This window comes from Mauremys reevesii, linkage group 24, assembly GCF_016161935.1.
Source record: "Mauremys reevesii isolate NIE-2019 linkage group 24, ASM1616193v1, whole genome shotgun sequence".
Classification (NCBI taxonomy): Eukaryota; Metazoa; Chordata; order Testudines; family Geoemydidae; genus Mauremys; species Mauremys reevesii.
In genome coordinates this window covers 3,242,821-3,254,494 of record NC_052646.1, presented here as the reverse complement: position 1 = coordinate 3,254,494, position 11,674 = coordinate 3,242,821, and the positions used below count along the sequence as shown (strand labels likewise).

Genomic DNA, 11,674 nt, shown 5'->3' with positions numbered 1-11,674 from the left:
GACAACAGCAACACATCTCTTGTTGCCAAGAGCGGTGGCCTTGCTCAGACATTCGACTACTGGCCTGCAGGGTCCGATCAGCCCGATTCCCAGGGACCCCGAGGCCCCTTCCCACCCCTCCAGCAGCATGAAGGGGCCTCGAAGAAAGTGTCAGTTACAGTCACACCCGCCCTGGAGCCGTTTCAAGGGGCCTGAGCATCAATGGGCTGAGCCCAGAATCCCCACTTCATTCAGAAGCCTACATGTGACATGACCCCATTTGTCCCCTTCCTGGATCTCCCTCAACCCCCCACCTTGTCTCTCCTCTCCCTGGACTAGTCACCCCAGCTCTGCTGACTCTGCAGGTGGCGTGAGGCTGCTCCACCCTCCCCACTGACTGAGCGCCACGGATCTGATTCAACAGGCCCCACAGCAGACTGCAACGCCTCTCGCACTGGAGAGGAGGCCATAGATAGGAGGAGGAGAAGAGCGGAGGGTGGAATTCACCCCTAAGCAGAGGGTGAGGCTGACGGAGAGGGCGCCAGGCACATCCCATGCAGAGGAGGGTGAAGGAAGGGTTGTGCTGGCCGAGTTTCAGTAGCTCAGAACTGGGTGGTGTATTTGGCAGCAGCTCGAGAGCCGCCCCCTCCATGTTGGCAGCACAGCACATCCCAGGAGGGGGCACCCAGCTGGTCTCTCTGCTCTCCCTCCCCAGCGCCTCTCCCACACGTCACACTGGGCTGGGCTTTCTCACCCACCCTGCTCCTCCCCACCTCTCTGCACTCAGAGATCCAGTCCCAGCTCCAGGGTCCGGAAAGACCAGCTAGGGACCTGCCTGGGTCTAAGCAGCCACATGATCCCCGATCATCATGAGCACCTGTCACGCCAGCCAGAGGAAGGGCCCCGGCATGTGAAATAACCATCCACATGGTGCAAACTGATCAGTGCAAGGCATGAGAGGAACACAAAGCAGCTCTAAATTCACTGAATGAAACTGAAAGGAGAAGCATTTCCTTTTCCAGAGAACACGGCTGTGTACCATACATCCAGGGTCTCTCTCTATCCACCCACCCCCATCCACTTCTCTCTCACACACACACTGGTACACCTTTGTGTTTAAACGCTGCTATTTTGCAATCTCCTCTCGCCTTTTTAAAGCCCCCATCACCATGCTATGTGGGTACCGAAACCCGCAAGCCTTCACGGTCTAGGTTAAATGCAGCAGAGTCCTCCGTCATCAGAGGGTTAGCTCTGCCACCTAGTGGCACCATGGTAGTAGAATGTTTTGGTCATGAGAAATTTTGGCAGGACAGAGAATCCCGTCTATGATCAGAGAGGATATGAACGTCTCGTCTCACTTACGCAGGAACCTCTGCACTAATGGTATTTAGTCAGCACCTGTGAGCATCAATTTCACAACTCTCGCTAGCTCAGATCTATCACTAAGCCACCCAAAAACCATCAATGGGGAACCCCTTTTGACTTGCCTACACTGGATGTCAACCAGTAACCAATACAATTAAAGCTTAAAATCCCTTTACCAATATGGGCCAGCTAACCCCCTGGCATTACCTGTATTCTAAAACAGTTACACTACAATTAGTTCATTTTTTAAAATAGAAAATATCTACAATTTAAAAACCCTTCAATTATAGAAACATCTTTTCCAATCTCCCATCCACCAGCAGGCACCATCGCTAAGGGGTAGGGAGATGAGGAACTAGCTGGGACATTTAAATCACTGAGGTTTGGTGTGAATTGTCTTTATTATTCAAGGGTTCATTATGCCACTGCACCAAGAGAAGGCCGGGGAGCAAGACACCTCAGTGCAATCGACACTGTCATTGTGTTGGAGCTTTGTGGGTTTGTGAGTTTCACAAGTGATTAATGGCTGGCCTGGTGAGGCTCTTATGTTGAAGCATACATGAGGCAAAAGAAGCAAGTAAGAGGCAACCAATAGTGTCCTTGTGCAGCATTCAGCTACAATACCAGCTGAAATCATTATAATTTGCATCCAGCAGAGGACTTCAAAGCTCTTTAAGGATATTAATTAACAACCTTCTCACAAGCCCAGCAGGAAAGGAAACATCCCCATTTCGCACTGACGTGACTTGCTTTACATCACACCGCAAGCCAGTGCCAGAGCTACGAATGGGACCCAGGAGTCCTGAGTCTCAGCCCCTTCTCTAACCACTAGATAACACTCCCTTCCTAGAGTGGGGAAGACAACCCAGGAGTCCTTGCTCTCAGTCCCCTCTCTAACCAATAGAGTGTAGAGAACCCAATAAAACCATGGAAAGGCAAGAGAATTAACCCTGAGATTCCCTGGGGTTAAGACGGAGACCCCGCCAGGGAGGGAATGGGATACACAGTGACCTGTGTGCTTAACGAACATCAGGCATGCTGTTTTTCAGAAGGAGTCACAATCTAACCTAATTACCACCCTCTGCCCAGCTCTGGTGCCTTCCACCCAAGGACCCCCAAATGCTTTTGCCAGAATTACTTAATTTGCCACAGCCCGCCTGCTCGGAATACTTTGGTGAGCATTTTGATTCCCATTTTACAGACAGGAAAACTGAGGCAGAGGCAGGGGAAGTGACTTGTCCGAGGTCACACAGGGAGTCTGTGGCAGTAAAGGTCCCAGCAACATTCAGCTTGCAAGATTACAAAGGAGGATGAGGAAGGAGAGAACAGGACAGATTTCCCTAGCCTGTTCCTTTCACCTCCTTCAACATCTGCAATGTGGTTTTGCTCTGACTCAGAGAGTGACAGCAGCTCAGCTGCTCTGGGGCTTTCTATCCAACACATCACAGTAACACAGTAACGCAGCCACAATAATCGCCTCTAAGCCACAAGTACCGAAAGCCGCTCCTGTGACCGGGAGGAGTGCCGGGGGCGGGGGGGAGTCCAGAGAGTAAGGGAAATTTGTATCTGTGACAGGTCTGTGATATCCTGGACTTAGAGCAAAGAAAAAACAGGGTAGAAATAAAAATACAACACTATAAACCACTCCTTTTCTAGCAGAGCAGGGATGTGCTACCTGAGGATTGGCTTAGAAAATGCCTGGAGAGAGAGCTATTTATTTGAATTTATAATAAATGCAAAAAATCACCTATCCAAAGCCCTGGGGACAAGATCCTCAGCTGGCGTAAATCAACGCCGCTCTATTGCCATCAGTGATGCACCACTGATTTACACTCACTGAGGATCTGGCCCGATAACGTGTCTTTGTCATCAGTTAAAAACACAGCCATGTGACTATACGGAGCCATCAGCCCAAATCCAGGCAGTAATTAACCAGCTGTGTTCAGTTCTATACAGGTTCTTATCCTGTGTCCATCACTTGTGGCATCTGGGCCCCTTCCAGGGATAGAATATGTTGTGCCGGGCCTCCATGTGTGACAGACACCAAGACAATCACTGCCTCCCTCTTGCTGCAAACATCAGCCCTGCCGTGCTTCCAGCTTCCCAAAACCTGACAACCATATTTTTAAAGGTGGCCACTGATTTCTGGATGCCTCCGTTTTTGGGAGGCCAGTTGGAGCTGTCTCAGGGCTGAGTTTTTCAGCTGTGCCAAGAGCTCAATCCCAGCTTTGTCTCTCTCGTTTACCAGGGATCACAGCCTTCCTGGAACTTTACACAGCACACGGAGACCCCTACTGGCTGAACCCTGTAACTACAAGTACACCTACCGTATCACCGAGTAACCGCAGGAGTAATGGGATCAGGACCATATATGAACATTGCAGTGTGGCCTGAGAACAACAGACCTGGGCAGGTCCCCAGCCCGGGCTTGACAATCAGGTCAGTCTTGAGCCAGGCATTCGTATGTGCTGTATATCAACACAGTGCAATCCTAGAGACGCTGGTCACCATGGAGAATGCACCTAATCCCAGTGGTACCATCCCCATCCAGGGAACTGCCAGTGTTTTCTTTGAATCCGCGTGGGGTGGACTCTTGCCAGTCGCTCGGCCCATGTTAAAACGTATCCACTATGAACAACAAGGTTCAAATATCAGCCACGTACCCCCTCGTCCTTTGCAACTTCTCTCCGGTGCGTTGGATCCAGTGTGTCCTTCCCAGACTCCCTGTGCAGATTTAACTGGCTTGCTCGCGCACCCCTGCGGATGAGAGCAGCAAAGACAAGAGAGTGAGCAGGCTGAGCCGAGAGCAGCGCAGCCCCGTGGCCGAAGCCCACGGCAGCCTTGGGAGCAGCAGAACAATGAGAAACGTGACGGGGAACAGGAGGTTTTGGAGGCTTTTTCACTTGCTCGGTGGTGAAAAGGACCAAGAGTAACAGCCCTTTGAGCACCAGCTGCCACAGCGGCTCCTGATGAGGTATCAGAGGGGTAGCCGTGTTAGTCTGGATCTGTAAAAAGCAACACAGAGTCCTGTGGCACCTTATAGACTAACAGATGTATTGGAGCATGAGCTTGCATGGGTGAATACCCACTTCATCAGATGAATTTGTCTGGCTTTAACTTCGAGCCATTGGTTCTTGCTCTGCCTCTCTGAGCTAGATTAAACAGCCCCTTGGCAGCCAGCTGAAAACACTTATGCCCCAAAATCAAGTCACCTCATTACATTTTTATCATGGTCGTCTCTTTCTCGTGGTAAAAGCTGAGAACTGAAAAACACTCCTGGTTCCCCACCCCCATTCGGTGACTCCCTCCAGTTAGGTGACTCTATTAACAGGAGGGAATGAGCCTCAAAGAAACTGCATCTTTACTGTTATCCACCAGAGGGAAGTGTGTCCCCAGGAAAAGAGCTGTCTTGGCTGTATGTAACGCAGTCTGGCTTCCTTCATCACAGAAATGTATCAAAGTGGCAGTCATGGCCATTTATCACCTGTTCGGGACAGAAAAGCAGTCGCTTTGCAAAGATTTACCACGGTAGCTCAGGCAGCTGCTGCATGGACTGGAGCCTGGAACTCTGCCTACAGTCCAGAATGATACCTCTGAAGGTGCAAATGCTGCTCATGGGGTGAAATTCATCTGCTGGGCAGAGGGCCACAACAAAGGTACATACATCAGCTAAGTCCTGCTTCTTGTACTGGCCTGTGAGTGGAGGGAAATTCCACCCATAATGCATCTCGCCACTTGTACAATGCTGCCTACAAAGGAGTCGTTCCTTCCTGATCCCTCAAGTGGTGATCACGTCATGCCCTGAAGCATGAGGCTGAATCCCTTCCCCCCGCCACGATGGGGATTCTCGCTTTACCCCAATCCACTGACCTCAGACACTGCTGAACAGTCCTGAGTGGTACTAAGAGCTCTCCTTGAAGCTGATGGTGGGAAACACCAGCTCACTGCAGGACCAGGCCCTAAGGTATGAAACCCAAAGCTTCTGAGCGGCTCTACCTACTGCAGGGGGGGCCAACCTGAGCCTGAGAAGGAGCCAGAATTTACCAATGTACATTGCCAAAGAGCCACAGTAATATGTCAGCAGCCCCCCATCAGCTCCCCGCCCCAGTTCCCAACGCCTCCCACTCACCGGCAGCCCTGCCGATCAGCACCTCCTCCTCCCTCTCTCCCCCCCACACCTCTCGATCAGCCGTTTCGTCGTGTGCAGGAGGCTGCGGGGGTGGGGGGAGAAGCGAGGGCATGACAGGCTCAGGGGAGGGGGCAGGAAGAGGTGGTGTGGGGGCAGGGCCAGTGGCAGAGCCAGGGCTTGAGCAGGGAGCCCCCCGGCACATTGGAAAGTTGGCACCTGTAGCTCCATCCCCAGAGTCTGTGCCTAGACAAGGAGCCGCATATTAACTTCTGAAGAGCTGCAGGTGGCTCTGGAGCCACAGGTTGGCCCACCCCTGCCCAAATCCCTCTGGACCTCAATTTCCCATCTGTCCAAAGGGGAAAAATAACCCTGCTTCTCTGCATCACTGCTGTGGGGATGAATCCATTAGTGTTTGTCAGGTGCTCAAATCCTACAACAGTGGAGGCTAAGGGACTACACTGGGCCGGATCCCCTGGTACTCTATACCTTGTGTGGTCATTTACACCATTGCAAGATAAATGCAAAACCCATCTCAGATTTGGTAGCCTTCTACAAGCACTTTGCACAGCGGTGAATGATCACACAAGGTGCAAAGCAATGGAGAGTCAAGCCTCGGTGCACAGGCTCCCAAATATTAGACACTTCAAATTACATTTCCAGGTAATGCTACAATTTCCTGTTTTCCAGGGGATGAAAATCCTCCACAGGGGGCTTAATTCATTACTGTTTGTAAGATGCATTGAGCTTCTCAGATAAAAGATGCTACAGTGTTAAAGTACAAAGAGCTGTTATTGTGCATCATTCTGGCAAAGACCAGAAAAAAAATGCTTTTTCCCCCTCATAAAGGCATGTGTTGAGAAATAGGCCGTTCTACCAGCATGCAACAGAATAAGCCTGCTGTGGGGAGCTGAGAGAGAGAGAGAGAATGCATGCAGGAGAGAAACGCAGTGTTTTATAATTTATCACTAACAGATAGTGATCAAGATTCACTTTTATAAAATATTCCCTTCTGAGGCTGGGCTGACAAAAACAATACTTAGCACTTTACAAGCAGCATCTTCCTTAGGAGGGTCCCAGAGCACTTTACAAACCCTAATTAATCCTCTCACCCCTCCACTCCCATCACCACAGCAGAAAGAAAAAGAGACTAGATTGGCTGACTGGGATGGATTTCACAAAGTGGCCTGTGGGATCGTCCAACGACGGCTCTTCCCATAAGGAGGGCAATGTCTTCTAGGTTGCTTTACTGCATCGTGCTTGATCCTGTGAGATGCTAAGTGACTTCAGCTCCCAATGGGCACTCAGAGGGATCTGTGCCTGGTAAGTTCTCAGCACTTCAGGAGCAAGTTTTCCAAGGGTCCGCTGCATAGCACCTGTAAAATTAGTGAGAACACTGGATGACATGCACCAAACCTCACATCTGTGCATACAAATGCAGATGAGTGTGCAAACTGCAGACCAGGGCGCACACAATAAGCAGAGAAAAATGACCCTGGGAAATATGCCCTACCCAGGGGACCTCACAAGCCAGTACAGAGCTGCCACAAGGACTCCACACCAGCTGTGCTCCCACCCCCCAGTGTAGGGGGAAATCGGGGTGTGGCTATAATGCCATGCACTGTGGCTAGAGCCAATAGCGGCGATAGGAAGCAGAGCAGCCTTAGCCTGGAGACTAGGCCAGCTCCTGCTATGGCCTAGAACACAGCCAAAAGTTGCAACCACTTGCAATTTTATCTCAAGTGTTGTCTCACAATATTTCATGCTTTTCTTAGAGCCCCCAGCTCCAGGAGACATGTGAGAATCTCGGCTTCTATTTAGTTTTTTAAATTAAAGTTTCTAGCCCTCACAGTTACACAGAAAAGCTTGAAAACATGACCTGAGTGCAACCTAAAGCCAGGAGGCAAATCAAAAGAACCCACCATCCGTTCAGATTAAAATCTCCTGTTGTGTAAGCCAGTTTCATGATTTTGGTGAGTTTCCCCAAATTCTGAACACTTGGGGTTGACAAGGCTTCAGTTAAGGCTCACAAATATCCTTAACTCTGCCCCTGGCTGATGCTGGGCAGACCCCGCCCTCCGTGTCATTCAGGTTCAAGGGATTTCCTTTAGGCCTTTCAGTGGTGGCAGAAGAAAGACATCAGGCCCCTGATCTGGGGGCAGGGGTGGGTCTAAGTCCCCGGGGGGGGGGGGGGGAGGAGGATGGAGAGGTGTCCAAGGGTCCCACAGGAGGAAGAGGGATCCGAGGTCCCACAAGGGGAGAAAGTGGGAATCTGGGGGCAGGTCCAAGGCCCCGGGGGGGGAGGGGGCGGGTCCGAGGCCCCAAAGCCTTGGCGGGGGGGAGGGGAGACTGAGGCCCCATGGGGGGGTGAGGTGGGGGCGGGTCAGAGGCCCCGGGGGAGCTGAAGGGGGACGATCCCCGAGCTGGAGGGAGCCGGGGAAGGCGCCCACGGGCCTGTCCCCGGGCTGCAGGGAAGGCCGAAGGACCCCCCGGTGACGCGTTGCGCCGGCGCTCGCTGAGGCCGCCTAAGAACATTGCGCGACGCGCCCGCGGAAGCCCTACGCGGGCCTTCGCTCCCCTGGGCACCTACCGATGACGTAGTGGGCGGGGCTATCTAGGAAGGCGGGGCGGAGGCCGAGCCCAGGCCAGGAAGGGGCGGGATCTATCCGTGGCCCCGCCCCCTTACTCGGTTCAAGACGCACCCCGCCCCCTCGCGGCTGATCTCGCGAGGGCTCTGGGTAGTAGCCTCCAAATCTCGCGGGATGTCAAAGAGAGGGTGGGATTTCTTTTCTTGGCAGGATGGCGTGGACCATTAGCCTGTGGGGAGCTGGGCTGGGACCTTCCTGAGGGGGGAAGCCTGTAGGGAGGGGCTGTGCTCCATGGGGGGACCCCACAGGCTGGGGGAGGGGCTGTGCTCCATGGGGGGGGGACCCCACAGGCTGGGGGAGGGGCTGTGCTCCATGGGGGGGACCCCATAGGCTGGGGGAGGGGCTGTGCTCCCTGTGGGGGACCCCATAGGCTGGGGGAGGGGCTGTGCTCCATGGGGGGGACCCCACAGGCCGGGGGAGGGGCTGTGCTCCATGGGGGGGAGCCCATAGGCTGGGGGAGGGGCTGTGCTCCATGGGGGGACCCCATAGGCTGGGGGAGGGCCTGTGCTATAAGAGAGGTCCCCATAGGCTGGGGGAGGGGCTGTGCAGGCCTCCCACAGGGAGTTGGAGTGGGGGAGGGCTAGGCTTTGAGTAAGGCAGGGGGTGTTGGGTTTCCCCCATGGAGGCGGTGAGGGGCAGGGACTGGAGTCCAAGGGGGTTCTCCATGATGTGAGAAGCAGAGAATTTCCCCAAGGTGGGGTGAGTGGGGTTCCCCAAGGGGCGTAGGGGCAGGCGTGGAGTTCCCCATGAGGTGGGAAGGTCAGGATGGGATTTCCCTATGGGGTGTTGGGGGGCAGGGGCTGGACCCCAAGGGATATAGGGTGAGCAGTGGGGTTCCCATGAGGTGGGAGGGCAGGGGCTGTTTGGCGCATTCATATTGCTACTGCTTGTCCTTCCCCTTTAGGACACAGCCCATTGATGTGTAAGAGCTGGCAGAATCCCAGCCACTGCCCGAGGGTCTCCTAATACCAGCGCATCTCTCATTCCACCTTTAGTGCTGCTCAATTTCTTGTTGCCCTGCAGTGTTTTAAGTGATATCAGTGCGGGGGAGAGGTACCAGCCTGACAACTCAGGCATTTGACAGGATCTGAGCAAGTTCAGCACAGCAGACTTCCCCTGTTTAACCCTGCACCTGTGCATCTCCCTCTGCCCTGAAGGGAGTCCAGTCTGCATAGCCCATGGCTTCTCAGCAGGGGGTTCATGATGCTGACCCTTCAATCCTTGGCCTATCAACAGGGTTTCCACAGACTCAGGTGGCTGTGGAATATGGACACCAGACCCTCTAGGACCTAAATCACAAACACTGACTCCTTTTACGCATTCCAAGGGGATAATACATTTTGGTCACTATTACATAGCATGCTCAGTGTAAACAGCTCTGTGTGGAGCACAGAGAAAGCTCCTAGCTCACGGATCGTATCCCCGATGTGAAAGATACCAGAGCCCTTGTGTCACCAAATCTTCCTGTGTAACAATGCTGCTGTGTTGGCTGTTTCTTTTCTGTACACCTCTACCCCGATATAACGCTGTCCTCGGGAGCTAAAAAATCTTACCGCGTTATAGGTGAAACCGCGTTGTATTGAACTTGCTTTGATCTGCTGGCACGCACAGCCCTCCGCCCCCGGAGCACTGCTTTACCGCGTTATATCGGGTCGTGTTATATCGGGGTAGAGGTGTATGTGATATGATTAGTTTGTAGAACTCATGGCCACATGATGTTGAGTCCTAGGGCTTGGTTGGATTCAAATAAGATCACAAGAACCATCCACTGTGCCATAAGAGAGGATTAAAAAAAGAGGGTTATCTACCCTCATTCTTTAGACCATAAAGCCATTGCTAACTGCCCAGCCGTAGGAACATATTTTCTATACACGAAGGTGGTATGATCTAGTGGATAGAGAATTTAAGTGTGTGGGGGGAGATAGGCAGGGGTCAGGGTTGCTGATTTCTGTTCCCAGCTCTGCCATTAAGCTGCTGCATGACATTGAACAAATCACTTTCCCTCTCTGTGCCTCAATTTCCCCATCTTTACCGGGGGGATAATGATACCAGGCTTCCTTTGCAACGTGCTTTGAGGTGTCCCGATGCCAAGAGCTCAGGTTGAGGGACACTTTATGGTATTTTTACCACTTTCCTCTGAGATGTCTAGCAGTGGCCCCTGGCCCAGCCAAGACCGCCTGGCTTTTAACATGCTTTAATGATGAGCGTCCCTTAGTACCGTCTGCAGTGCTGTACCCTAACGGGGATGTCGGGGATCAGGGAGCTTTGTCAATCGTTTCACTACAGCGAGGAATCGATACTCAGTGGAGTGGCAACAGCCCCTGCTCTGCTGGACTCTGCTTGCCCTCCTGGAGCTGCACGGAGCTCAGAGCTCTTCCTGCTGGCTGACAGGTTGTCAGTTCGCTGACAGTCAGAGCCATTTATTCCCCATTCAACAAGGCATCAGCAATAGCTCAACCTGCCCAGGACACGACCGGTGCAGGCAGGTTGAGGGAAGGATTTTGAGAGCAGCGCAGGGTTCGTTCTCCGTGCTTGTTAGGGAGGGAACCTGCCTGCCCGCCCCTTAGTTCACAATGTGAGGGGCTCCCCTGGGATTCCCACATCCTGACCCCCAGCTGGCAATGGATTTTCTCAGGGGCAGCATTAGTGGCGGTTGCTTCTTAGGTCCTAGCTTGTTGCAGCAAACCAGTCCTGTGCAACCTTGAGAACAGGCCGCTGCAGCAATGCTACCCAAGGAGCCCGCATGCAGTATGGGGCAGAACCCCACTGCCCACCTGTTAGCCAAAGAGGTCGCATCGCCTCCATTCTGCAATAGCTGCACTGGCTTCCTCTTCACAGCCAGCTGTTAACTTTGGCCTTTAAAGCCCCCATATGGGCCTGGCTGTCCCAGAGACCTGCCACTCTCCCCATTACCCATCACAGCAGCCAAGGTGAGTGGCAAACTGTAGAATCAGGAATTCGCTCCCGCGTTTGCGCCACCAGAGCCTGCATCTCCTCCTCCTGTACAAAATGTGGTAGGAAGGATGGTGTCGTGATTGAGAGATGTGGGGTCAGTTCCTTGCTCTGCCACAGCCTCCTTGTGACCTTGGGTAAGTCTCTCTGTGCCTCGGTTCCCCCAGCTGTACAATGGCCTGAGACTCAGGAAACCTCTGTGTGTGTGGGGGGGTGGGGGTGGGGGTGTGGGTGGCCCGGGAAGCCGTGCGGTACCTCCCCACCCCAGCTCACCTCTGCTCCGCGTCCTCCCCGAGCACGCTGCCCCCGCCGCGAGCCTGGGAGGCGGGAGAAGCGAAGCAGCGACTGCGCGGTGGAACCCCCGGGCTGCCGGCGGCGCACTGACCCAGGGGAACCCCCGGGCTGCCGGCGGCACACTGACCCAGGGGAACCCCCGGGCTGCCGGCGGCGCACTGACCCAGGGGAACCTCTGGGCTGCCGGCGGCGGCTCAGACTCCCTCTCCCTCCCAGCACAGTGGCCGCTGAAACGGCTTTTTGGCGTCCCCAAATCTTGGCGCCCTTGGCAATCGCCTAGTTCACCTAAATGGTAGCACCGGCCCTGACT

The 11,674-nt window shown here is 53.6% G+C and overlaps 1 protein-coding gene across 1 annotated transcript in view; it reads right to left on the bottom strand.

Annotated features, from left to right (window-relative positions):
* Positions 1 to 7,887, bottom strand: part of LOC120390313 (SLAM family member 8-like) — a 34,783-nt gene extending 26,896 nt beyond the window's left edge. Inside the window, exons 1-2 of the mRNA XM_039512889.1 lie at positions 7,393 to 7,887; positions 6,635 to 6,846 (exon numbers count right to left, since the gene is read on the bottom strand). Coding sequence (XP_039368823.1) covers positions 6,635 to 6,689 — 55 coding nt within the window. The 5' untranslated portion in view covers positions 6,690 to 6,846; positions 7,393 to 7,887. The remainder of the gene's footprint in view (positions 1 to 6,634; positions 6,847 to 7,392) is intronic.
* Between the last annotated feature and the right edge of the window lie 3,787 nt (positions 7,888 to 11,674).